Source organism: Festucalex cinctus, chromosome 3, assembly GCF_051991245.1.
Source record: "Festucalex cinctus isolate MCC-2025b chromosome 3, RoL_Fcin_1.0, whole genome shotgun sequence".
NCBI classification, from domain to species: domain Eukaryota; kingdom Metazoa; phylum Chordata; class Actinopteri; order Syngnathiformes; family Syngnathidae; genus Festucalex; species Festucalex cinctus.
This window is the reverse complement of record NC_135413.1, coordinates 24,264,055-24,288,672: the sequence shown is the minus strand read 5'-3', so window position 1 is coordinate 24,288,672 and position 24,618 is coordinate 24,264,055. Positions and strand designations below refer to the sequence as shown.

At 38.5% G+C, this 24,618-nt stretch overlaps 5 protein-coding genes across 15 annotated transcripts in view; 2 read left to right on the top strand and 3 right to left on the bottom strand.

Annotated features, from left to right (window-relative positions):
- Positions 1–113: 113 nt before the first annotated feature.
- On the bottom strand, positions 114–6,641 carry LOC144016161 (uncharacterized). Of its 2 annotated transcripts, none has more exons than XM_077516932.1 (12): positions 6,536–6,641; positions 5,499–6,091; positions 5,194–5,253; positions 5,042–5,094; positions 4,821–4,965; positions 3,241–3,590; positions 2,907–3,135; positions 2,716–2,830; positions 1,317–1,434; positions 1,150–1,261; positions 969–1,081; positions 114–908 (listed from the first exon to the last, which is right to left on the bottom strand). In XM_077516932.1, the coding sequence occupies exons 2-12, from the start codon at positions 6,078–6,080 to the stop codon at positions 842–844; spliced, it is 1,944 nt and encodes a 647-aa protein (XP_077373058.1). In that variant the 5' UTR covers positions 6,081–6,091; positions 6,536–6,641; the 3' UTR covers positions 114–841. The 2 variants fall into 2 exon arrangements, with proteins under 2 accessions (XP_077373058.1, XP_077373057.1); XM_077516931.1 differs by lacking the exon at positions 6,536–6,641 and adding an exon at positions 6,231–6,482.
- A 623-nt stretch (positions 6,642–7,264) lies between these two features.
- On the top strand, positions 7,265–12,077 carry tspan3a (tetraspanin 3a). The gene is made up of 7 exons (XM_077516928.1): positions 7,265–7,576; positions 9,346–9,537; positions 9,648–9,722; positions 9,810–9,911; positions 9,990–10,145; positions 10,237–10,320; positions 11,607–12,077. The coding sequence occupies exons 1-7, from the start codon at positions 7,514–7,516 to the stop codon at positions 11,697–11,699; spliced, it is 765 nt and encodes a 254-aa protein (XP_077373054.1). The 5' UTR covers positions 7,265–7,513; the 3' UTR covers positions 11,700–12,077.
- Positions 12,078–12,288: 211 nt separating this feature from the next.
- Positions 12,289–19,346, bottom strand: pstpip1a (proline-serine-threonine phosphatase interacting protein 1a). Its single transcript, XM_077516920.1, has 15 exons — positions 19,198–19,346; positions 17,770–17,870; positions 17,619–17,693; positions 17,502–17,536; positions 17,273–17,379; positions 16,332–16,394; positions 15,804–15,908; positions 15,682–15,727; positions 15,423–15,502; positions 14,606–14,704; positions 14,424–14,520; positions 14,240–14,327; positions 14,088–14,167; positions 12,608–12,699; positions 12,289–12,520 (listed from the first exon to the last, which is right to left on the bottom strand). Exons 1-15 carry the CDS (start codon positions 19,225–19,227, stop codon positions 12,389–12,391), a joined length of 1,230 nt encoding a protein of 409 aa, XP_077373046.1. The 5' UTR covers positions 19,228–19,346; the 3' UTR covers positions 12,289–12,388.
- Positions 18,771–23,132, bottom strand: rcn2 (reticulocalbin 2). 6 transcript variants are annotated; one of them, XM_077516921.1, is made up of 10 exons: positions 22,334–22,386; positions 22,124–22,236; positions 21,954–22,028; positions 21,498–21,637; positions 21,317–21,419; positions 21,048–21,244; positions 20,849–20,962; positions 20,670–20,763; positions 19,811–19,950; positions 18,771–19,721 (listed from the first exon to the last, which is right to left on the bottom strand). In XM_077516921.1, exons 4-10 carry the CDS (start codon positions 21,633–21,635, stop codon positions 19,578–19,580), a joined length of 930 nt encoding a protein of 309 aa, XP_077373047.1. In that variant the 5' UTR covers positions 21,636–21,637; positions 21,954–22,028; positions 22,124–22,236; positions 22,334–22,386; the 3' UTR covers positions 18,771–19,577. The 6 variants fall into 6 exon arrangements, with proteins under 6 accessions (XP_077373047.1, XP_077373051.1, XP_077373049.1 ...); XM_077516925.1 differs by lacking the exons at positions 21,954–22,028; positions 22,124–22,236; positions 22,334–22,386 and adding an exon at positions 23,014–23,132; XM_077516923.1 differs by lacking the exons at positions 21,954–22,028; positions 22,124–22,236; positions 22,334–22,386 and adding an exon at positions 22,475–22,518.
- Positions 22,126–24,618, top strand: part of scaper (S-phase cyclin A-associated protein in the ER) — a 58,786-nt gene continuing 56,293 nt past the window's right edge. For 3 of the 5 annotated variants that reach the window (XM_077516919.1, XM_077516915.1, XM_077516913.1), the window contains exon 1: positions 22,277–22,994. In XM_077516919.1, the coding sequence (XP_077373045.1) occupies positions 22,827–22,994 (168 nt within the window). In that variant the 5' untranslated portion in view covers positions 22,277–22,826. The other 2 variants (XM_077516914.1, XM_077516917.1) reach the window with 2 other exon arrangements.

Below are 24,618 nucleotides of genomic sequence, written 5' to 3'. Positions count from 1 at the left end.
TTAAATTCACTTTTAGTCAACTATTTTTTTTTTTTTACATGTATTGAATGAAATATAGAGTTCCCTCTCTAACGCAGTTCACTTTTGCAGATTTTGTAGCGCAATTTATTTAATTTTTTTAACTAGTGTATCTTTATTAAGATTTGAACATTTAAACGAGAATAATGTGAGAAAATGTAAAAGTCTCTGAAAAAAGTGCATAAAGTGTGTGGTGAGGGGTTTTCTAATAAATAATAAAAAACAAAACAAAGCTGACTACTACTATTTTTTTTTGGACCATAAACCCCAGTGATAAACAAGGGAATGTGGAATATGAGTCATGCTGCAAAATCCAGTCGTTTTTATCCATCTCAAGGGGCGGCCATTTTGCCACTTGCTGCCGACTTAAGATGACATCACAGTTGTTCACGTCACGACCAATCACAGCTCACCTGTTTTCTGAAGCTGAGCTGTGATTGGTTGATACCTGAGCAGCAGTCATGTCATTTTCACTTGACACGGCAAGTGGCAAAATGGCCGCCTTCTGATGTTGCTAAAAAAACTTTTGCTGCTTAACTCATGTATAACAAAATATTAACCAGAACACCTTATTTAGACTAGTGGGGCTGCATAACGCATATTATTGTCAAAAAAAAATGTTTTGGGTTGACTTCGCCTCTAATGAGAAAATGAAAAATTTAATTCGACATTCAAAGATTGAGTTGACCCACTAGAATTGCATAAAACAGGTAAACGAGCTGCCACGGCGAATGATCATTACAACATGATTTATTGGAGGAAATTAGAAACTCATTGAATTTGTTCTTCTTTCGTGTGTGTGTTCACAAAGTAGCAAATCAAGCTAATTCTTTTCACTGGCCTTCCTTGAAATCGTCTTGTTGGTGCTGGCGTACTTCTGCCGATCGTTTCTGAAAAGACAGACAAATTAACTACTGCCAACTGAATCATGAAATATGTTTTTAAGATACCTTGACATTTTAATTTTGTTCCTGCAGCCCAGTCCTCCCTCCCAGTGGCTGGTGTGAGCACCTCTGGTCATCAGGCTGCCACAGCTGATGCAAGGCTTCCCATTGCCGTACGGCTGCAACGACAACAAAATGTAGCCAGGAGACCATTTTGGTTGTTCTGCCATCATAACTCCGAGCTCACCTGCTCTTTGGCGCAGTAGCCACAGATCATCCTGTTGGCGAGCTCCATGGGATGGTCCTGGTCCTCATCGTGGCACACGTCGCAAGGGTAAGCCCGGCCGCAACACGGGAACCTTGACGACACGCATGTTACTCTTATGTTGAAAATGACAATAGAAAGTGTGTTACCTGAGCCAGCGATGGCTTTGCTTGTAATGCTTGCACGCTCCTTTTTCTGGTAGTGGCTTCCCTTTTTGAACAGCTGGATCTCTCACCGTTTTAAAATTAACAGTTGAGGCACTTGGACCTGCACAGGAAAAAAAAACACATATATTTCGCAGGTGTGTCAGGCGATGAAAATTTTTAGTTATTAATCACATGACTTCAATAGTTAAACTCACGATTATTCGCAAATTTTATATCTGTTCTAAATGTGCAATGAAATATTTTTTCCGAAGTGGAAGTAAAATGTTAAATTCATAGAAGTAATTTCATAATAATTCACAACACTTTGCTATACTGTAAAAACGAGTGATATTGATTTGTGTTGGTCATTTTTCTGCCACTAGATGGCATAATTGCATTTGCAAGACTGACAGCTCAGTGTGTTTTTCTTTTCATATTAACTCATTAGCTCCCAAAAACGTATAAATACGTCATATTTTAAATGTTTTAATTGTCCCAAAGACGTATTTATACGTTTTTTATTTTATTTAAATTTTTTTGCCAGAGCATAGAGAAGGCTTTGATGCAGTCTCTCGACTGCAGAAAATGGTTGAGTGGCAGCAGAGTATAAGAGATCAACCAGGCCATGTTAAAACAAGCTGATTTCCCCACAGTTCTAAGCAGAATTGTGAAAACCGATGAAACGTAGCTATGTTCTATTGCTAATTGCTGCACAGCCGAAACAGATAGGAACATACTTTTTTTTTCCCCTGATAAAAGAAGAGACTCTAATCTCTCTTTTGGTAGGTTCCATATTTTTATAGCAATAGAACATTAATATTCCGCGGGCCTTGAAAAATCAGTCAAAATCCAGGAAAACACCTTAAAGTGAAAATGGTTGGGAGTGAATGAGTTAATAAGAGCTATCTAATCTTTAACGTGAAGTTACTTGTGAAATTCTGCACATTCGAAATAGTAAAATACAACTTGACCCACAAATATGCATTATATTATTATTATTATTATTATTATATATGTAAATTTATTACTGCCAAATCTTGAGGTGGACGTGTCTGCTGCATTGTCATTTAGTGCGTTTAAAAAAAAACAAAAAACATTGTGATGTTAAAGTAACTTTAAATTAACTCAAAATTAATGCAGTAATTTTCACACCTCTAATATTTAGGGGGGGGGGGGGGGGTTTCAGCATGGATGTACAAATTTTATCTAAAAATATGTCAGAAATCTGCAATTGCTTTCAATATCAGGATGGGAGAAGTGCACTTTGCAGTTGTACCACTGTGAGTAAAATGCAGTTTTTCCCCCTGCTTGGGCTCACTGTAGTCAGACTGTTTTGTTAGTACAGTATAAGAGTTTAAACCTTGGCTAATCTGCCCGGGTGAGAATGTAAGCGAGCTTTCACCTGTTTTGTTGCTGCGTGGCTGAATGTATTGGAATCTGGTGCTGTCAGCCAACAGACTTAGCTTGCCGTGGCAGTTTTCACAATTGACTTCTTTTGTCTGACCGTAGCAAAGGTTCTAATAAGATATTGAAAAATAGATTAATCGCAAGTTCTCGCCGGTGTAATGACCTCGCTGTCGGGCGAGTCCGTACCTGGACAGAGCTCTCCTGGGAGCAGCTGAGGCAGCCCACGGTGAGGTGGCAGTCTTGAAGCACCAGGTCAGAGGGAACAGCGTTGTGGAGGTCCAGGTACCCCAACACGTCACTGTAGCGGTGCAGCATGGAGGGTCTGAAGGCGGCGCTGATTCTCGCACTGCACTTCTCGCACTGAGCTACGCAGGCCGTCTTCCCGTTCAGCGTCAGGTCTGCCATCACTTTACACCTGCACATGTGAAATCGGGTAGTTGCATTTTTCAACTGTACAATCCATATCTCATTAGATTGTTTAGGTGTACGTAATAAACGAAAATGACAAATTCCCTGCTACCTGTTGCACTGAAGACAAACAGTGATGATGAGGCCCACTATGGTGGCAGTGTTCTCTCCCAGCGTCAGGCCAAGCAGTCTCACTTCTGTGCCTCTGCGGACGTCGCTGATCTTGATGTTTTCCACCAGGTGAGCGGTATCCTCATCCTCATCCTCTTGTCGTTCGTCATCACAAGCTAAGTGTTCCCCTTCGGGGTTTCTCACGACATCGCCGGCCTCCTCTTGCTCGTTTGCAGGATCAGAGTTGGTGTCGGATGGATGATGGTCTGATTTTTCACACACCGTCGCCTGCAGATCCTGGTAGGGGATGAACTGTAGCCCGGCTTTTTCCAAATCACGGTCCTTTTTCAACTGCAATTATAAAAAAAAAAAGGCCAAAATCAATACAAAAAAAAAAAAAAAAAGGAGCTCAACCAATATAAATTACATCCAATCCAATCTGGTAGAAAGTGAATGTTAATGCTGATTAACTTACGTCAAACTGAATTTATTTTAGAATTAACTGAAATGTAGACTGAGACTGAAAATTGCTCAGCTGCTAACAGTTTGTATGCTAGCATATATAGCACAATAGGGGTGTAAAAAAAAATCGATTCGGCGATATATCGCGATACTACATCGCGCGATTCTCGAATCGATTCAATAAAAAAAAAATCGATTTTTTTTATTTTTTTTTAAAGAGCTCAGAATTGTTCATTCGGTAGTCTTACCGATTCAACGTCTTATCATCATTGCCTTTTTTTTTTTTTTTTTTTTTTTTTTTTTTTTTTTTTTAAAGAGCTCAGAATTGTTCATTCGGTAGTCTTACCGATTCAACGTCTTATCATCATTGCCTTTTTTTTTTTTTTTTTTTTTTTTTTTGTGTGTGTGTGAATCGATTTTTCAACTTCCATTTTTAATGGAAAAATATTCAACAAAACGTCTGACTTCGGGTTAGGATTCACACCTTGAGTATGGAAGAATGTTATATGAATGGAACATTAAGCCTTAATACTTTATTTTAATGCTGTTCAAACATTAAACAGATTACAACCTCTATAAGACTGAAATTTCAGATAAATAAATCATACATTTTCATATAAATCTTACACTCTACAAGCTTACTGATTAGTATTTTCTAAATTTGAATAAAAAAAATTCGCAACAATCGACTTAGAAATTCGTATCGGGATTAATCGGTATCGAATCGAATCGTGACCTGTGAATCGTGATACGAATCGAATCGTCAGGTACTAGGCAATTCACACCCCTATAGCACAATATCAATCTGAGTACCAAAAGTGCTATTAAGGTAGGCTGATAAAGGGTTTTATATCTTACCCAATAGCAACCCGAGTAACAAAATCACTGAGGCCAAATGATAAAGGTTTCTGTCCCCTCATTCAAGTCCTAGAGAAGTGCTAAAAGATGGCATTAATATATAGCAAGCTAGCAACCTGATGTGAGAAAAATGTTATGGTCGATAAGAATTTTACATCTCCATTTTAGGTATTATTTCTATTGAGAACTTTAAAATTGCTAACATACAGACAAAATTAGCAATCATGGGTTTTTCACTGAACTTGTACAAGTACTCCTCACCTGTCTGGCTCCCTCCGTAAAAAGCTTTTCCAAGCTACGATCAAGCCAACGCAGAAAAGGCCGGAAAAGCAGCTCCACTTTTCCGAGTAGTTGATTGGTGGCGTGCTTGGCCTGTAGCCACTTGAGCGATTCTTGCTGCACGTGCCTGCAGTACAATAACTGTCGATAATGCACCAAAAACACTTAATTCTGGCAATAACTGAACAGGTTACTTTTAATACCTTCCCATCACTTGAGGCAGCTCTTGATCCAATGGGATATCAAGGGTAAAAATCTAAAAAGGGAATGACAATTGTAGTGTTTTTTTTTGTTTTTTTTCCCATGACTACAATGTCATATCATTGCTGAGTGGTATTAAAGTTGTGGTCTTTACCTCTTGTGGATATGTATCTGGAAAGCTCACCATGATGTCAATTTCTTTCAAATCAAAAGGCTACAAAGAGCATACAAATGGATTAGTGGAGACTGGAGGAATGAACTTCTCATACAAACAAGTGAATCAGCAACGCCTCTGCTGATTGTAGATGAGAAGCACACTTTAGGCTCACATTCTTCAAGTCACAAACAAAAATCCACCCAATCTCTATTGCACTTGTCCTCATTAAGGTCAACCATATTCCCATTGATGCTATGCCTTTCGTTCCTCATAAGGACACAGAGCAGAAAAGAAATATTTACCCAGTCTGGATCAGTAGCTTCCACGGTGGCCCTGTAATACGTAACCTTCCCATCGCTTCGCTCTTGTATTATAAGACGGTCTTTGGGAAAACGCCTCTTTAGCTGCTTGATCTCTATGTCTCGTAGCTGCATGGCGACGTCCTCAGTTAGCTCGCTCAGTTTGACCTCCTGGAGGACGTTTGGCCGAGGCGCAAGTGCTCTCCTTTGCTCTGCCGATTCCGGATGGTCCCCCATTGAGGGGAGCTGCGGTGGATGCCAGAAGCGACACCTGTCCTCCATCGTGCAGTGACCTGACAAAAAGTAGCGGCACGTGCGGCGTCCTGCTCCTGAGGATGCTTTGGGCTTGGCAGTGAGGACATCACCAGCTCCTTCCTGACCCACAGGAGGGAGGGATGGGACGTCAGCCTGGCAGGGAGTCGTGATTGCTTCTTCCTGACCAGATCTTGAATCCTCTCTTATGTGTAAATATTTGCACTTGGCCCCAAAGTAACAGCGTCTTCCCTGAGAGAAGAAGCGACAGAGCTGCTGTGTTTGACGGACCCCCTTTGGCTCACCTGTCTCCCCTCCATCACCATTCTCCATTGTTTTCACACCTGATTTAAAACAAAAGCGGCATTTTAAAGATCACTTATTTGCTTGCTTTATTTTATGGCACTCAACGTAACTATGACTACCAGAAGTCAGAGCAAAGTACGACAACCAAGTTAAAATGTCTAGAAATAATTTACCCACGCGTCAACAGTTCAGTATGTGGCAGCTTCGTGGTTGTCATAACATCTGTCCGTGTGTCAAATTTGTTAATGAACTTCCTTTTTATAGGGTTTATTAAAAATAGTCATATAATCTAGTACAAGAACAGTGATACTCAACAATGAAAACAACTTTGCTAGCAGTCGGAGTCTGGTTATTCAGTACCCTAAAATATCTTCATCGAGAAGCGATTACTGTAAAAATTACGTCACGTTTTGGTCAGTGTTTTCATAAAACCATAACGTATCAAATGACAAATATAATCTCTAAACGTCTGCAATTCTCACCGTTAAATAGCTGTCAGGAATGCGACAAGCGACGTCAGACAGCCCGGCGTAATGATGTCAAAGGTGTCTTCTTCGGGATGCCACTTTGACCACTTTCTGTAGAGGGAAAACTCTTTTTCTCCCCCTACAGCTTGGATGTATTAAATGTTTCTCAAACGACGTCAGAGAGCAGCACTTTTCCTTTCTTTCTTTCTTTCTTTCTTTCTTTCTTTCTTTCTTTCTTTCTTTCTTTCTTTCTTTCTTTCTTTCTTTCTTTCTTTCTTTCTTTCTTTCATAAAGGACAATCCTTTTACCAAAATACAGTGAACAATTTCAAGCCATTAGGTTGCATTGTCGTTTAATTATTTATTCCTATCGGAGAATGAACGTTGTTTGTTGCGTCATAGCATTAATATTTATTTATTTATTTTCCGGAGCTGTCCAGTCATCTTTTTTTTTTTGTGGATTAATTTGCCCCAATTTGTGCTATAAAGGTTCACTTTGGTATTGTTATTGTTGTTAAGCAATATTGCAAAATTTTTGTCAATTTAGTGTGCTCCAATTATAAAACAAAACTAAAAGTTACCATTTAGACAGTACTTGAGTATTTTTCTTCCCCAGTGAATACTTTCTGAAGTAATTATTTGATTTTTAGTTATTCTAAAGTAACAGTTGAGTAAAATTTTTGCATACGTTACTTTACCCAGCTGTGGTTCGACACCACAGTACGCTCCGATCTACGCGCATACTCGTGTTACATCGCCGCGGTGGGAACGGAACTCTGTCGCAGCGGGCAAACTAGTGTTGTGTTGTGTTGTACATCTCAATAACATCTACTACCGCTAGATGTCAGCAAATCCCCATCTTTGCGATTTGCGTTGTGCTCTGCTGGCTCTACAACAACATTCCAACACACGACTGAATGGAGAGCGAGTGGGTATGCCATTGTCTAAACTAGCATCTTAAAACCAAGCATAGGCTTAAATTCCAGTGTTGACCATGGGCCAGTGTGGTATCACTTCCTCAAAGACCGTGTTGGTCTTTCTAAACCTCATATTTTGGGTAAGTTTGTGCATTATTTTGTTGTTGCGAGTTTGTTGTGCGCCATGGTTGTAGCGTTTACTGAGCTAGCTGGTTGGCTAGCTACTGTTATTTATTTGGCAACTTTGTGGCTAGTTTAGCTGCTTAAGCTAGCTGCCTTGTTATCTCTGCAGCTGACATTTGTATAAACAAACATAGTTTGACAATAGTTGGAGCAACTTGGGGCAAACGTGTTTTCGGAATTTTAAACTCATTAAATATGTTTGATCTAAATAAAAAATAAACAGTCAAACATGGAGGGGGGAAATGACACGGAGACTGAATGCGAAATGCAGGCACGGCGACTGGATTTTTCATCCCCTCTCCCGGTGTTAATTGATTTTCATCACGCAGTGGTTATTTTGCCGTGACCGGCCATCAAACATTTTGCCGTGAAACGCGCAAGAACTACAAGGGGGCGCCCCTCGAAAGTGCTAGGACACGGGTTCAAATACCGCTCTGTATATTTTATTTTATTTTAGTTTATTTGTTTGTTTGTTTGTTTTATTTATTTATTTATACATACATACATACATACATACATACATACATACATACATACATACTGCGTAGTGTGTACCTTTTTTTTCTTCCAGCCAGTCAGAAGTTGTAAACGAGCCGTTTTGTTTTACGTTATTCTGACGGTTAGTTTTAGGCTGGTAATGTAGAAACCAGCCTATTTTCGGTGGCAAAAAATAAATAAAAAAATTTGAGAAAAGAAGATGGGTGAAGGGAGGCGGGAACTACGCACAGTGCATGACTCACGGCAAAAAGAACCGATTCCCAGCAGCATTCACATCACTCTAAAATAACCTGTTCACGGCCAATTTACTGTAAGCACGCTTAAAAAAAATAGAAAAAAAAGTTTATGCACGGCAAAAATAACCACTGCCTTTTCAATATGACAAGTGTAGTTTACTCCATATACACAATTAATTAATGGGGGAACTACTATGCTTTTTATTATTTTTTAAGCTTTAAAACATTCATGATATTTTAACTTCTAAAAATAAAATACTGCGTGACCTTAATTTGGACTACACAGATTTCTGACAGGCTCTTTAGCACTCCTGGTCCTGGTGTAGCGCCGTAAATAAATAATTACTAAATTGTAAAGGTATGCAAAACAATAAATATGGCCATTCCAATTGTATAATCCTGCTGCTATTCAAGACAAGGAGGTTGTGTTGTGTGTATTTTGGCATTTTATGGAGTCCGGAATCCTGTACAGAAGGATATCATTTTATGACGTCAACATATAAAGTCAACACAAAAGGATTCACAGCCTTTACAAGATAATAATGTCGAGTCATTACTCACAATGTCAGAGAGGTATGTGTTCCTAAGGCATGGCACGTGCATAAGATTGTTTACCTGTTACAGAGCACACACATGAAAATAATCAGGCCTAAACATTTTTTTTTCTCATACTGTGTGTGTTGTGCACCAATAATCTCAACGTGTAACATCACACGCGCAGATTGTTTCGCAACTGATCTAGAATCTAGTCCCAAGACAGAAATCTCACATGATAAAGCGTGAGCTAACAAAAAAAAAAAAAGAAGAAGAAGAAACACTAAAACTTGTCATATAAAACTTCCTTATTTCTCAGGTTACTTCTTGATTGGCTACATTCCATTTCACATCAGAATTCAAGAGTTCTCAGCTTTCCCAACACAAAGATTTTGGGTCTAATATGGTTCTATAATGAGTGGAATAAAAGGAGCAATTTATGGATTGCTCACCAACAGGCGGCAGCTGGCATCCTCTGCTACGCCGGCGCGTACGTCTTCATCACATACGATGACTACGACCACTTTTTCGAAGACGTGTACACGCTGGTCCCGGCGGTCGTCATCATCGCGGCCGGAGCGCTCCTTTTCCTCATCGGCCTCATCGGATGCTGCGCCACCGTGAGGGAGAGCCACTGCGGACTCAAGACAGTCAGTATGAACTGTGACGTGTGAAGATGTTGCTGTGAGAATGACCAAGACAATTTTCTTGGGAGCGTACGACTTTTCATTTTGGATTATATTTCTCTTGAATCAATCAGTTCGTCATCATTCTGCTGCTGGTTTTCCTGACCGAAGTGGCTGTTGTGGTTCTCGGATATATTTACAGGGCCAAGGTGAGAAAGTCATACACAAGTTTGTGTTGTTTTTATTCTATATGCGGAACCCAGCGAGGAACGCTTACATTTCTTTGCCGTTTCCAGGTTGAAGATGACGTGAACGGTTCCATCCATAAAGTATACAACGAGTACAACGGCACCAACAGCAACGCACAGAGCCGCGCCATCGACTACATTCAGAGACAGGTGAGGAGGCACAACAAGCAAGGCACGGTTGAGAACATGTGGGAACTCTTACTCAGCACACGGATTTGTTTTGCATAGCTCCAGTGCTGCGGCATCCACAATTATTCCGACTGGCAGTACACACGCTGGTTTGAAGCATCCAAGAACAACAGTGTGCCCATCAGCTGTTGTAACGTTCAAGTTGGTGGACTCTGCACGGGGTCCCTAACCCGTCATGAAGAACTCTACCAAGAAGTAAAAATGATAATGATAATCTTCACATTTGTTTGAGGAGCAAATGAATTGGTTTATCCGGATATTTCACTGTGTATTGTCTGGATTTTAGGGCTGTGAGGCTCTGGTTGTGAAAAAGTTAAAGGAGATTATGATGTATGTCATCTGGACTGCGCTGACTTTTGCTGGCATCCAGGTATGTTATTGTATCACATTAGAATACACTGGATTTGTCTACTGCATTAGCAGTACCTTTTTGTGTGTTCTAAATAAGTGTTGTGACAATACCGATATTGCGTTAAAATGCTGGCATCGGTATCAGCGAGTGCTAACAAATAATGGGTCGATGCCATTTACTAGGGGTGTTAAAAAAAATCGATTCGGCGATATATCGCGATACTACATCGCGCAATTCTCGAATCGATTCAATAATCGGCAAAATCGATTTTTTTTCTTTTTTTTTTTTTTTTTTTTCTTTTTTTTTTTTTTTTAGGATTCACACCTTGAGCATGGAAGAATGTTATATGAACGGAACATTAAGCCTTAATATTTTATTTCAATGCTGTTCAAACATGAAACAAATTACAACCTCTATAAGACTGAAATTTCAGATAAATAAATAATACATTTTTATATAAATCTTACACTCTACAAGCTTACTGATTAGTATTTTCTAAATTTGAATGAAAAAAAATCGCAACAATCGACTTATAAATTCGTATCGGGATTAATCGGTATCGAATTGAATCGTGTCCTGTGAATCGTGATACGAATCGAATCGTCAGGTACTAGGCAATTCACACCCCTACCATTTACTGATACTATTATAGAAATTTGGACGCAGCGGACAATCACTGATGTGTGATCACAGGTGTTCGGTGCATGCATTTCCTGTTTCACAAAGGTTTTTAAGCAGTGTCTGACCAAGAAAATAATGTTTTTACATTCGAGTATGCACTTCTTTAGTGGTATTAATACTTGGTATCGTATCGGACTACTCAATAGTGGCATCTGTCTAAAAACAAGTGGTCTCAAAACTCAAAAATCCCTAGAAAGAAAAAAAAATGTATATAGATAAATAAATATATATATATATATATATATATATGTATACATATATATGTGTATATATATATATATGTGTATATATATATATGTATATATATATATATATATATATATATGTACATATATATATATGTATGTATATAAAAATGGACTGTTCCTACTTTGTGCACCTTGGCCTCTTAGGGTCAGTGTGGTGAAAATTTTAAATGATAAAATAGTTTTAATGTGAGTGATATTCATTTTGTATGATACTTAAGTGATGCGCACATTCAACAATGAGGACCCAAAACAAAACATACCTTCCGCTTTATTCGCCACACTTACACAATCCAAAAGCAGCTTTCATCCAACTCTTGTATTGACTGCAATGATTGCAATAAAAAGATACTTTTCCTTCTCTCCCATCCCAACAAGATTCTGGGGATGTTGTCGGCGTGCGTCGTGCTGTGTCGCAGGAGAAACGATCCCGCCTACCAGCTCCTCATCACAGGAGGCACCTACGCTTAAGCTACTCCTCCTCAGACTCATTGGTGAATCCATTAACACACTAACATTAAGACACTGAAGCTGCATGATTTATTTTATTTTATTTTTTTTTGCAACACAAAGCTGTAGTCCAAATTCTTCCAATGGTTGCTGAGAATGCGTGATTGACCTTTGGAAGCAAACCAAACTGTACTGTAGATAGAGGAAGTACTGATGGTGATTTCCTCTTTAATTTGCACTATGTGTGTAAGACTGTTTGACCATATTATGTCAAGATGCAGTGAATTTCAACATGAATACTCTTGCTAATGTTCCACACTACTGACTCTGAGTCCTGTTTGTTGAAAGCTTTTACAATCCTCATTATCTCCGTACATAAATTACATTTGTCAATAGTAACACATATTTTGTTTTCTTTTCTACTGATTGCAGTTGTCGAATTTTAGTCAACTTGTAGCAACTGACTCCCAAGAATGTAATGACGTTGTAAAGGAGTACAGTGAGTTGGGATCAGAAATTCCAGAGTGCAACAAATGATGCTTGTAGGCTTTACAGAAGGACAGCTGATATTTTCGCAGGTTATTTGCTAAATAAAACACACTATGAACAATTGGATTATATAACATTTTAATGCATATGAGAAATACAAAAAAAAAATACATTATTCACAAATAATTAGTGCCAAGTCCTTCTAGTTGCGTTGTCCAGATTCATTCTTTGGCAAGATACGAGCCTGGAACCAGCCCCGTTTTGCCATACCGTTGCACCATCCACCAGCCGTCTTCACCCTGATCCATGACAAACACGGCGTCGCCAGCAGACATGGAGAGCTCGTCGTCTCGCTAAAGAAAAATAAACCACCTTCAACTGTGACTTTTTTTTTTTTTTCATCCAGTGAAACAAATCAGTGAAAGTAGAGTCAAACAGACCTGAGCCACATACTCGTACACTGCCTTATACTGCTCGCTCTGTTGGGACCCGTGAAGCCTCGGGATGGCAGTATAGACGTCTTCATAGTCCCCTATGGAGTTAGTAGTCCAGTCAATTAAAGAACTAAAAGTGCAACTATTCAAAGACCATGGGCAGAAATGTCATCACGAGTAGCAAGTAGCAATTGGAGTTTCCAACCTCAGTCCAAAATACAGTAGTCCCTCACCATATTTGCTCTTCATTTTTTGTGGTCTCAGGTTATCGTAGATTTTAAAATGGTACGTATCTAATTTTATATTGCAGATTTTTCACTATTTCACAGTTTGTTGCGGTGAAGATTTTTACATCCTGAAGTTCTTGAACTTGCTTTCTCATGCAGAAATAAGTGCAAGCCATGACGGTGGAGTGCGAAAATGTTTGGGGTCTTTTCTCACTTAAAAAAAAAGACATTTTGGACATCTGGAATCCATTAAAGAGGGTTGTCATTGTGCAAAGTCAAGTATTAATGCGATGACGTCATTTAGAAAAAGCAGACTCGGATATATTTAAAACAGCATTGTCTCTCTATGTGCTGTGTGCTATTTCTACCCCTAGGTGTCAGTAATGCTTAGAGAATGGAGTTCAATGCAGGCATGATGATAGTTTAGGCCTTGGGGCAAGAAATCGAGGCATATTCACTGACTCACGTAGGACCGCCCCCTCATTTTGGAGCATAAATATGAGAGCAGAACAGTTTTATTTGGATATTTAATTGTATTTAGATATTTATTTTGCATTTCCACATTTGGTATATATATTGTTTTTATTTTTGGAATTACGTTTGTGTTTTTTTTGTATTTTTACTTTTATTTATGTATATTTTGTATTTCTTGCTTTTATTTATTTGTTTATACATTTTTTGGGTGCTTTTTATTTCCATTTATTATTTAATTTAATTTTTGAATTATATATATTTTTTTATATCCAGTTTTATTTTAATTTTAATTTTATTTTGGCATTTTTGGTCCTCCGTATTCTCCCTCCATGACCCGATGACCTTGACCACAAAGGTTAAAGAAAGGTGCCATAAAAGAGTTAAAAGATTTGACTTTCCGAAGAGCCCCTGTGTCACGTACTCAAAAACTAAAAGTGCTGATTAGTTGAAGATGAGATCAATGTAACTTTGATCGATTGCTTTTCCTAAAGTACCCTGTTGTGTATCAAGCAAATTGAATTTGGATTGCGAAGAACTGAATTTTTATTTGGAAAACGGAACGTGAAAATACAGTTTCTGAATACTCAAATGTATTTAATAATTTTGACTTTGGTTCCAAACTAATACATTCAAATTGTGTAATTCAGATTCAGTTTTTCAATGTAATGATTCAAATTAAACAATACAAATTCAATGTATGTAATTCAAATTCCATTTTAGAAATTCAAATATAAAATAATGGAAATTCAAGTTTCCGTTGGCACATAATTTAGATGATATCTTACCTGTACTGTCTGCGCTCGGATCCTTATGAATGCTCATGCTGGAGCCAGCCAGAGAGTTCCCTTGAAGGATATTTGAAAACCTACAAATGGGAACAGCACAATCTTAATTGTTATTGGTTGCGTGATTGTGAATTCAAACGTGGTGTTCAGACTTTTTCATGACTCCGCCTACAAGTCCCGTGCTTCCGTTTCGGACCTCTGTAGCATCCCGCTCGTAGTAGTTTTGGTACTCAACGGGAGCTATAGAGCAAGAAAAGAGTCAGTGAAAGATATCTTGATCAGCGATAACATGAAAATATTCTCCCGTGTCATATTCAAATAAGGCGGGCCGCCTACCGGGCCGGCTGGAGCCGGTGCCTTTAATCCCCACAAAGCAGTTCATGTCGGCGGTGATGTCACACTTCTCCAGTATTTGCCTCACACTTTCGTAACACTGAAAGCAGTACACGTTGTGAATAGTTTTCGGTTTGCAAAGTTGAGCTGAAGACGGATTAACTTAAGATTTTGTGACGACTCACTTCATCGGCCTTGACGCATTGCATGGACAAATGGTTACAATGCACCCACAAACCGTTCCTCAGGGCCTTCAGGCGATCCGCTTCCTGCTGCTGAAACGTCTGCGAAAAAACGTGATTGGGAAATTAACTTTTACAACAGCGAGTAGAGGACATTTTGGTGATAAATGTGTAACCTCAAATCAACCCAAAGTTTTGTGCCAACATAGGAAGTTTGCAGATTAATAACTCACTTTATCTTATCATAGGAAGTAGGGGTGTGAATTGCCTAGTACCTGACGATTCGATTCGTATCACGATTCACAGGTCACGATTCGATTCGATACCGATTAATCCCGATACGAATTTATAAGTCGATTGTTGCGATTTTTTTCATTCAAATTTAGAAAATACTAATCAGTAAGCTTGTAGAGTGTAAGATTTATATGAAAATGTATTATTTATTTATCTGAAATTTCAGTCTTATAGAGGTTGTAATCTGTTTCATGTTTGAACAGCATTAAAATAAAATATTAAGGCTTAATGTTCCGTTCATATAACATCCTTCCATGCTCAAGGTGTGAATCCTAAAAAAAAAAATAAAAAAAAATAAAAAAATCGATTCTGCCGATTATTGAATCGATTCGAGAATCGCGCGATGTAGTATCGCGATATATCGCCGAATCGATTTTTTTTTTAACACCCCTAATAGGAAGTGTTGCACATCCTCATTGAGGAAATAAAACGGGTATTGCCGCTCTTGGGATAAAGTTATACTCTTTAGAATGGATTGTACATTCCTCTCTTGATCAATATACACTGTCACATGTGACCAAGTTACCTCACATGTGTTGATGTGCGTTAGTTCCCACTCTTGACGGATCTTGTCCAGCTGCTCAATGTTGGATTTGTACTGTCGCTCTATTAGAAAAGAAAAAGGATCGTGTATGATCAAGCATGCAATTTTAAAACTTTGTAATTTGCATTTGTCACACTGACTAAACAGAATGGAAGTTATTTTATGTCACAACAGCATCAGTTTGAATAAGATAGTTGTGACATCCTCAATAAAAGGGAAGTGCAGAACAAATAGTCCTCACCGGCCTCCTCTGCAGCTTCCCTGCACTGTTTGGATTTGTTGCTCAGCTGAAAACATTTTTTTGGGGGTATGAATAAACATCTCATCAAACAAATAACACTCATCATAGACTGTATGATATACCTTTTCTATCTGTTTGGGCGTGGCTGTGGAAGCGTTGCTCATCCTATCCGCCGTTTGCTCGGCCTCATCTGCCTCCCTGCAGCGTTGCCCGTACTGTCTCTCAGACTGGAGACATGTGAAACAACAGCAACCACAAATACTTGATAGCAAGCACGGAAGGAAGAAGATGGTGACATTTTTTTTTTTTTTTTTTTTTTTTTTTTTTTTTTAGTGAGTCAACCCTCAACATAGTACAAGGCCATGAAAATGTGAAAAAAAAATTAAATGAGATGATCCCTTATGGGATTAATATACAAATGCATTTGTGCTTTCATACGCTCGGCCAACCAACCATACTAACCGTGAACCATAAGCTGAAAAATAGCACCAAGCAGACCAACAAATCATGCACTTAGATTAAATCAGTCCTGGAATTTTTCTGACACATAGCTAACCATCACATCAGAATGACTTGTATTACTTTTAGTGCAACAAACTCGAGTGGGAGACGCGTCAAATGGCAGTTTTCACGGGATGTGTTGATCTTACGTCTATTGTTTTCTTGTAGAAGGACACTTTGCTCTTCTGGACCTTGTCCATGGTGAATTCAAGCTGAGGAGGAATGGCATAGCATGACTTCAATACTTAACTCACGATTAATCACAAATTTGATATGTTTTAAATGTACAATATTTTTTTTCCTAAGTTTTCATATTCTTGTTAATATAAAAGTGAAAAAAACGAAGAAAAAACCCCCGAAACAAAACTGTACAAAACAAGTGTGATATTTTCCTTTTCATATTAAGAGCTATGTAATCTTTAAAGTGATACTACATTTATTTAGCCCATTATAGCAATAAAAAGTTATTTTGTCTATAATTACTTTGCTACTTTCATTATTTTTCACATACAATTAATACCATTTAAAAACACATTTTGCAACTTGCTGTCGACTGAGAATGACATCACAAGGGCTCAGGTAACCAATCACAGCTCACCTGTTTTTTAGGTTTGGTCATGTGACATTCACAAGCTGGGCTGTGATTGGTTACCTGAGCCCTTGTGATGTCATTTTCAGTCGACAGCAAGTTGCAAAATGTGTTTTAAAAGGTAGTAATTGTACATAAAAAATAATGAAAATATCAAATTTATTATAGGCAAAATATTAATGTTTGACTGCCAAAAATGGCTAAATAAGTAAAGTATACCTTTAACATAAAGTAACTATAGTGAAATTATGCACATTTTTTAAATTGTAAAATACAACTTGACCCCAGTCTCCACAAATATATGCATTATTATTCAATTTATTACTGCTAAATATTAACGTGGACATGTCTGCTGCGCTGTGACTGGAATTCCCCCAGTGTAGGCTTTCCAAGGGGCAATCATTAATCACGCATTAAAAAAAAAAAAAAAAATAGTGGCATAAAAGGAACTTTACATTAACTAAAAATGAACGCCCCTAAAAAACGACAACAAAAAAGTACTTTTTTTCTGTTCTCTTTCTGCTTCTCTCTGAACTGCTCAATCCTTTTCGCCTCTTCCCTTAAGAGGCCAGACAGCTGGATGTGCAAGTTGCCAATCATTTCTGTTTCTAGAAAATAAAACAAAACAAAGTCTACAAGGCTTGAAACGTGGACACTCAAGTTACCTGTCAGTTCCATTTCTGAACACGGATGCTTAAAAAAACAAAATCATACTGTATGTTGCGCTTACGTGTTTTCATTTCATCAATGGACGTTCTCAGCGTGCTGTGGAAACAAACGCATGCTTAGAGGATGTGATGTGGGCATCAACATCTTAACACGTTCTCTGCAATGCAAGCCCACGCACCAGATCTCATAGAAACCGCCAACCTTGCGCGATATGGCCACCAGTTCTTTGCCATATTTCTCCTCGGCGGATGCCCTGCGACACACGAGGCGACCACAGTGAGGGTGACATCACATGCATAACCTTGCACGCCAGAAGTTAACAGGCCCACCTCATTTTTAACAGCTCCTCCATGTCTTTGCACGTCCGCCGACCGTCGTTGAGTCTCTGGATGATGGCCTCATAGCCGGCGTTGCTAATGAAGTTGCCTCCCTGGAAGAACATGGACAACATTTTGGCAGCAGCTTTCTGTTTGTCGATGTATTTTTTTTTTTGTCCACTTCTGAGCAGGTGTCGTGTTTTTGCTGCTTGCCACAACTTTATGGAAAATTAAAAAAAAAAAAAAAAAAAGTCCTGATCACACTAATATTGTTTGGGGCCAGATTGGACTCTTTGGATTTTTTTTTTTTTTTTTTTTTTTTTTATTGCCCAAGGTCAAAAATGTGGTATGTTGCAAAAAAAAAAAAATGTTATTGTCTCATAGACTTATACTGTAGATGGATGTCATTCAATTCAGGAATCTCTGGTCTGAATTTCCCATTGCCTGCAGCATTTCTAAATGATGCAACGTCCTGTCGACTATGTGAATTGTGGAATATTCAAATTTTTATTATTTTAAATTAATATATAAATAAGTTGTTTATTTTTAGAATTTCTAATATATAAATATTTTTTTTTATACATTTTAAGTGCAGTTGTGATAACTTATCACCACACAACATATTTAATTTTACTAAATAATATAATTGTAATATCCTATAAATAAAGTTGTAACTTTACTTCAAATATAAAAAGGTAAAACCAGAAGGAGTAACTCTTTTGTGGTAAGGTCTAATTTTTGAGAGTGGGGACAGGCAACAAATGCTATTTTTCTATTGTTGAAAGTATTTTAATCTATTTAATTGTATTTATTAAATACTTAACTGAATATTCCGTGAGATTAAATGTCCATGACACTTTCTTTTAAAACATTTACACATTAAATTTCATGTGGACGGAAATGGCACGGATTAATTGAAATGGCCTATAATAATCCACTTTCAGATCTCCAGTTGAATTTTTGCTTTTGCGAGAGATGCAATCACGTAAAGTTTTCTTAAAGAGATAAATGCATTTTTGACAGTTTGTATTTTTATTCATCACAAGGGTGACATTGAACACAATGTTTACATCCACAGCTTCATAATCGTAACATTGTTTTTTAAACAGAAATGTCATGGAAATAAATGTAGGCTTAGAGAATACAAAAATTCCTCCCTGAATGTAGTAATTTCTTTGGACATTATAGGCAAGACTTGCATAACAGAAGTAACATTAGAACCAGGTACTTCATTTTTGAATTGCAGGTACTGGAATTCTCTTTTCAGTGTCTTATGTGCTGCTGGTTGTGAAATAAGCAGTGCAGTGTGTTCCACAGTCCACTTAATATAAAACATTTGTAACCAATTAACTAACTTAAGTGCTCCTCAGTCAACTTGGTTCTCAAACCAAAACATGAAAATAAAAAATTATGTATGAATGAATCATGGCACAAGCTCACCCAAAAGGCATCCTTAAACTGTAACTCCATCCTGACTGAGTGGTTCCGCTCTGAAGACACTTCAATGCGCTTGTGAACAACCGGCAAATGTGACAGTCGGCTGCTCGTCGCAAGTGAAAGAGTCCAGGAAACGAGGCGTCACACGGCACCTCAGCTCGTTTGTTTGAAAAGAGGAAGAGCGTCACAGAGCAGCAAACACAAGCGGACTGCCACTTCGCTTTTTGACACGCCTGCGATAACCAGTGTGCCAGTGAGCATTGTGCTGGTTTACAAAGTTCCTCAGCACCGCTGTCTTGCCACGTGACAACTTCAACACTGCCTAAAAATTGAAACAAAGAATTCTTGATTGTGGTAACAAATGACAAAATAAAGATGCCAAGTTATAGTTCATCATGCGACGAGTGCAGATGTCTGCCGTAGTCCGTCACTTCGCTGTTCAAGAAGGTATCTTGATTTTTCAAAACTTCGCCCTCGGAGATTTGCCCGTCTCCATCCTGGTCCATCTCCTTAATGAGATGAAGAGCCTGATGATGATGAGAATGATAAACGGACATTCTGTCATCAAACAACAAATGGAGGCGATCCAAAATTTCATGTCAAATCCATGTCTTACTTCTTCCCGAGCGGCGCCATAGCTGTTGGGCGCAATCCAGCGGAGTTGCTCCTCTCGATTCAACTTGCCGTCCTTATCTTGATCGTAGAGGTCCTTGAAGCGCACGGTCTCCTCGACCTCCCACTGTGAAGGGGCGTCCTCTTTAAAAGACGAGCGATAGGGATTACAAAGTCAGTACACTTAGGGAGAAAAATTTACAGTATTAATATATATTTTCCAACGTCGGACAATTCATCACCTTACATCAGTGGTAAATGTTCTGTTCATAACATGTACACTCTTAAAAGATTATGTAACATATTGAAAGTGATAGTAAGCAATAAGCATATAAAATTCTATTTCAACATGGTAAACTGAGTAGAAACTAGATGTGCATGCTCATAGATGACCAATTTTTTTTTGTATGTACAATCAGATGAAAACAGAGTGAACAGTAGTTACTCCTCCTCGTGGTAAAGTTGGTAAATTACAGTTAATTTTAAGGAAAAAAAATACTGTAAAAATTTGCTTGCTGATTTCTGTTTATACCACACATGTTTGGTAGAAGCTAGTGGAGTTGTTTAGTAAATGCTTGTTTGACTTATTTGACGAAAACATGTGTAATAAATCTGATACTGTTTATTGTAAGACAGTACAAATTCATTGATTTTGTTTGTTTAAAAAAAAAAAAAAAAAAGGGACCTTGAAAAAATAATGCATATGCATATTAATTTTCAATAGTAGTGGGAAGGAACCATTGTGCCTGATGTAATTTTTTTTTGTTCAGGTAGAAATCTATTTGTTGTGAAAGTGAACATTAATAAATTTCATGCATTTTATTTCTTTAATCAAGGAATTAGCGGTACGAAAATGTACTAACCTTCACTTCGAATGTCACCAATAAATTCCTTCAGACTGATCAGTCCGTCTTGATCCAAGTCGTAGTCATTTAGCACATCCTCGATTGCAAAATCCTGTAATAATAAGAAGGGGGGGGGGGGGGGGGGGCGATCTAACATCCAGACTACGTTATCCATCCAAGCTCCACTCTGATCTTACAGCCATGTGATCCACTTCAGACGGGTGCGTGAAGGCCAGGAACTCGGTTACATTGAGGCCGGGCGTACCGTCCAGGTCTGCGAAATTGAAGCGCCTCCTCTCCTTCAGGTGGAGCTGACGGGAGGAAAAGATGACATATTGGTGTTATAATTCGGCCTGTTGCCATGGGGATGTTGGTGTACATACACATAGTACATACATGTCGCACAGACTCTTGCTCAGGATCATCCAGGATGGTGCTTTCATCGAAATTGAAGAGCTTGTCATGGACGGCCATGTTGTACTCCTCCCACGATACTACACCGTCTTTGTTGGTATCAAATTCGGCAAAGCGCTCCTCTGCATCGTCCAGGGCATATTTTCTGTACACGTGCTGAATCCATAGCGCAATCTCCTCTATGAAGAAACCAGAATCAATTGCTTGTTCACCTTTTCTTCTTTTAAGTGTTACAGTCCACGCAATCTCACCTGGGCTTAGGTGTTTGTCAGCATTTTTGTCAATCCTCTTTACAATTTCCATCATCTTCTTCCTCTGCTCTTCTGGACTTAGTTTCGTTAACTCCTCGGGGTCCTACAAAGGCATCACATAAAAGCTAAGAGACACAAGGTGATCAAGATAAAAGGAAAAACAGGAATAGTGTTTCACAACCTTCTCTCCCAGCAAGACATTCATGTCTCGTTCAGAATGTAGCTGTTGTCCTAAATGATCATCATTTTTGTGAGAGCTGAGTACCAAAATAAACTGAAGGGCCAGCAATGCCACCGCCATCACAGTAGAGGGCGCCATCTCTGGGGAAATACAGAAATTGATACGATAATCACAAGTTCGTATTACGCTACACAGTGCAAGAGCAGTAAACACTCGTTTGCCTATCTATCGCACTTAAAAAAATTAATAAATAAATAAAATAAAATAAAAAATCAGTACCCTGCTTTTAGTGAGTGCGAGTGCAGATGGATGATGAGTGCAGCATCGACGAAACGACGTGCAAACAGACAGAAAGGCAGAATCTCAAAATACTTGAACGCATCCGAAATGCTAAATAATGATAAACGACTCTTAATTGTGTAACGTATACTTTGTTGCCTGAATAATTGCAGTTACCGTGAAAAGTTGTCAACAACGTTGCTCGAGTCAGTTTAGCTGGGGCTGAAGGCTGTTACATTTTCCGGTTAGACACTTCACAATAAAACAAAAGGGTCACATGTCTGAAAAACGTCATACGTTCGTAAAACGTTGCTCAAACACGTGTAGTCTTCAAAACAATCCCATACGTCGTTGTTGTCGTTGTCATAAACGGACATTTCAAGACTTGCAAAATGTGCATCACTTCTAGTCAGCTTGTGTTAGCCAAAACACTTCCATTGGGACAGCATTGTCGAGTAATCTAAAAGGACAGTAAGAATGGAGATAATCGTAAGTATGAGAGATAAGAGGGTAAATAACTTTTCATTATGGCTTTAGGCAATCAAATAAATAGTCACCTGACATTTAGAGATACAATGAACATGAAAGCTTCAGGATTTCAGAGGTGTGCCTAGTTTTCAAGTCGTATTTTTAATTAATTGAGGGAATGTATCTTTTTATATCGTAATTTTAAAATCAGAACGTAGCACAAAATTTACCTTTATTTTGAAGGTAGATTAATTTGCTCACGTTCAGCGAAATGCCCGCTCGATCATTATGGTTGCCATGGTAGAGACGTGCAATCCCGCCCCTCAGTAACTAGTCCCGCCTTGTGACCCGAATTATCCTACACTCGATTGGGTATCAAACATGTCGCTCTCAAATTAGCGTAACATGATTGGACCACCGTACCGTCTATCCAAAACATCGCAATGTCAACGGACTTCCGTTTTTTGGTATCTTAGCCTCGCTGTCATGTAATATGGTTCCCCATCCTTTCTGACATCTGGACAACTTTGTCCGTGGACTTCACGCTTCTCACCGACCGAGCGTTGAACGTAGCGCGAATCGATGAACAAAGACGGCCGCCACGACGGACGACGGCGCGGCGCCGGGCAGCACCGTCTGGGACCGAGAGTCGGGCACGGAGGTGACGGGAGGGAGAGGTCTGGCAGCAACAGCTCGGGGTCGTCACATGGAGGAGGAAAAAACAAAAACCCGTCCATTAATGCTCTCAAGGTAAGCGGAATCTCATTACGTTAGTTTTCCGTCGAAATGGAGCGCCTGGTGTACGTCTCCGAAATCTTTGTCTGGCGCGTGGCTGGATTAACACCGGCTAGCTAGCAGCCACGATTAAACGCATTCCGGATTTTTAGTGTGCTTTTACCTTCAAGTGGGTGTGGCGCTACCAGCTCCCCTTAGAACGCTTTGACATTATGGTTAGCAGTCACGGGTGTTGTGGAAATGACTCAAATGGTAGGAATCAATAGTAGTACACTGACTAAAGATGAATGTTGACTAAAACAAACTCCTCGTGTATCTCAATGAAAAATACACGAGTGCTAGTGTTGTATGATGGTTTGCATGTTCAAACTGTTTTTAGTTCCAAAGAACTCCAGTGTTAAGGCACTTTCAGGCCATGGTTTACATTAATGGAACAACAGTAAGTACAGTAAGGGAACAAAATGCAAAATGCAAAGCACACTGCTTATATTTGGTGTGAATGGGACAAATGTAATGTCCACATCATAAATCTTTTCTTTTTAGGAAACTGCAAAAGCAATACAAGTTTGACTTCTTAGGAAATGATTGATACAGGCAAGTAGGGGTGTGCTAAAAAAAAATCGATACGGCAATATTTCGTTGCGAGCCTCAACAGTCAACACATTTATCTATTATAACATTAATTTAGTTACTCAAAAATAAGTAACTTCACGTGATTCGATTTGCCTGTGTTAACCATAATAAAAATAAAAATAAAATAATAGCGGAATCAATCCGCAATCTAATCCAAGTGGGATATAGCCGACTTCCCATCTTCCATCCTTCAAATAGTGTTAATTTTGTCTGCCATTTTTAGATTTAGTCTCAGTTTTAGTCCAATTTCAGTCACGCTTGTTAGTTTTTATCACAGTTAGTCAACCTCATCCCATTTTTATTTAGTTCATTTTTGTTCGACTATAAATCTAGCATTTTAGTCTTTGTTTTAGTCCAATAAAACATGATTTTACTCTTTTAGTATTAGTCAACAAAAACTGTCAATGTTTTAGTCAGGACAGCCATTTTTCCATGTATATTTTTTATTTATTTTTTTTGTCAGCAGATTATATTGAACTTTTTCGGATCTAAAAATATTTCACATTAAATATTATCTGTTTGATGAAAAACAACTTCACACACAATTACAGTGGCTATGTGGCTAATAATTTATTAATTTTTTTAACCTCTTGTCTCTCCCATGTTTGTGATGTGTGTCACAGACATGACAGTTTAGCAGATTTTTACAAATTCATATAATTTTCCTCTCATTTTTTGTTCATGAACTTCTATGTCCATAGATTTTAAAATAAGTGAAGGACATTTTCCTCTCGTCTTCGTTAGTTGATGAAAATGCGTACTGATTTAGTCCCAGTTTATTACTCAGGGTTTTAGTCTAGTCTAATTTTAGTCCGGTGAAAAATGTGTGTTGACGAAATTATTTTTTAGTTTTTGTTGATGAAATAAACACTGCCTACAAGGAAAGCCTGGTAGGCTGCCGGCTTCATAAAACGCTTTGGGGAAACTCTAAATGTAAAAAGTTTTAGTTTCTTATTAAGCCCCTTTTGATTTGGGACCCCCCACCCCTCTTTCTACTACATTGCAA

Coding starts and splice junctions, on each gene's coding strand:
- rcn2 (XM_077516925.1), bottom strand. CDS start 21,635: ATGGCGCCCTCTACTGTGATGGCGGTGGCATTGCTGGCCCTTCAGTTT. Junction 20,764..20,848: donor CTGAAGTGGATCACATGGCT/GTAAGATCAGAG, acceptor TTATTATTACAG/GATTTTGCAATCGAGGATGT. Junction 19,951..20,669: donor TGGTGACATTCGAAGTGAAG/GTTAGTACATTT, acceptor CGTCTTTTAAAG/AGGACGCCCCTTCACAGTGG.
- tspan3a (XM_077516928.1), top strand. CDS start 7,514: ATGGGCCAGTGTGGTATCACTTCCTCAAAGACCGTGTTGGTCTTTCTA. Junction 9,538..9,647: donor GCCACTGCGGACTCAAGACA/GTCAGTATGAAC, acceptor TGAATCAATCAG/TTCGTCATCATTCTGCTGCT. Junction 9,723..9,809: donor GATATATTTACAGGGCCAAG/GTGAGAAAGTCA, acceptor TGCCGTTTCCAG/GTTGAAGATGACGTGAACGG.
- pstpip1a (XM_077516920.1), bottom strand. CDS start 19,227: ATGGAGTTACAGTTTAAGGATGCCTTTTGG. Junction 15,909..16,331: donor TCTACAAGAAAACAATAGAC/GTAAGATCAACA, acceptor ACATGTCTCCAG/TCTGAGAGACAGTACGGGCA. Junction 14,168..14,239: donor GTAGGCGGAGTCATGAAAAA/GTCTGAACACCA, acceptor TCCCATTTGTAG/GTTTTCAAATATCCTTCAAG.
- LOC144016161 (XM_077516931.1), bottom strand. CDS start 6,270: ATGACAACCACGAAGCTGCCACATACTGAACTGTTGACGC. Junction 2,831..2,906: donor CCCAGGAGAGCTCTGTCCAG/GTACGGACTCGC, acceptor ATATCTTATTAG/AACCTTTGCTACGGTCAGAC. Junction 1,262..1,316: donor CAAAGCCATCGCTGGCTCAG/GTAACACACTTT, acceptor CGTGTCGTCAAG/GTTCCCGTGTTGCGGCCGGG.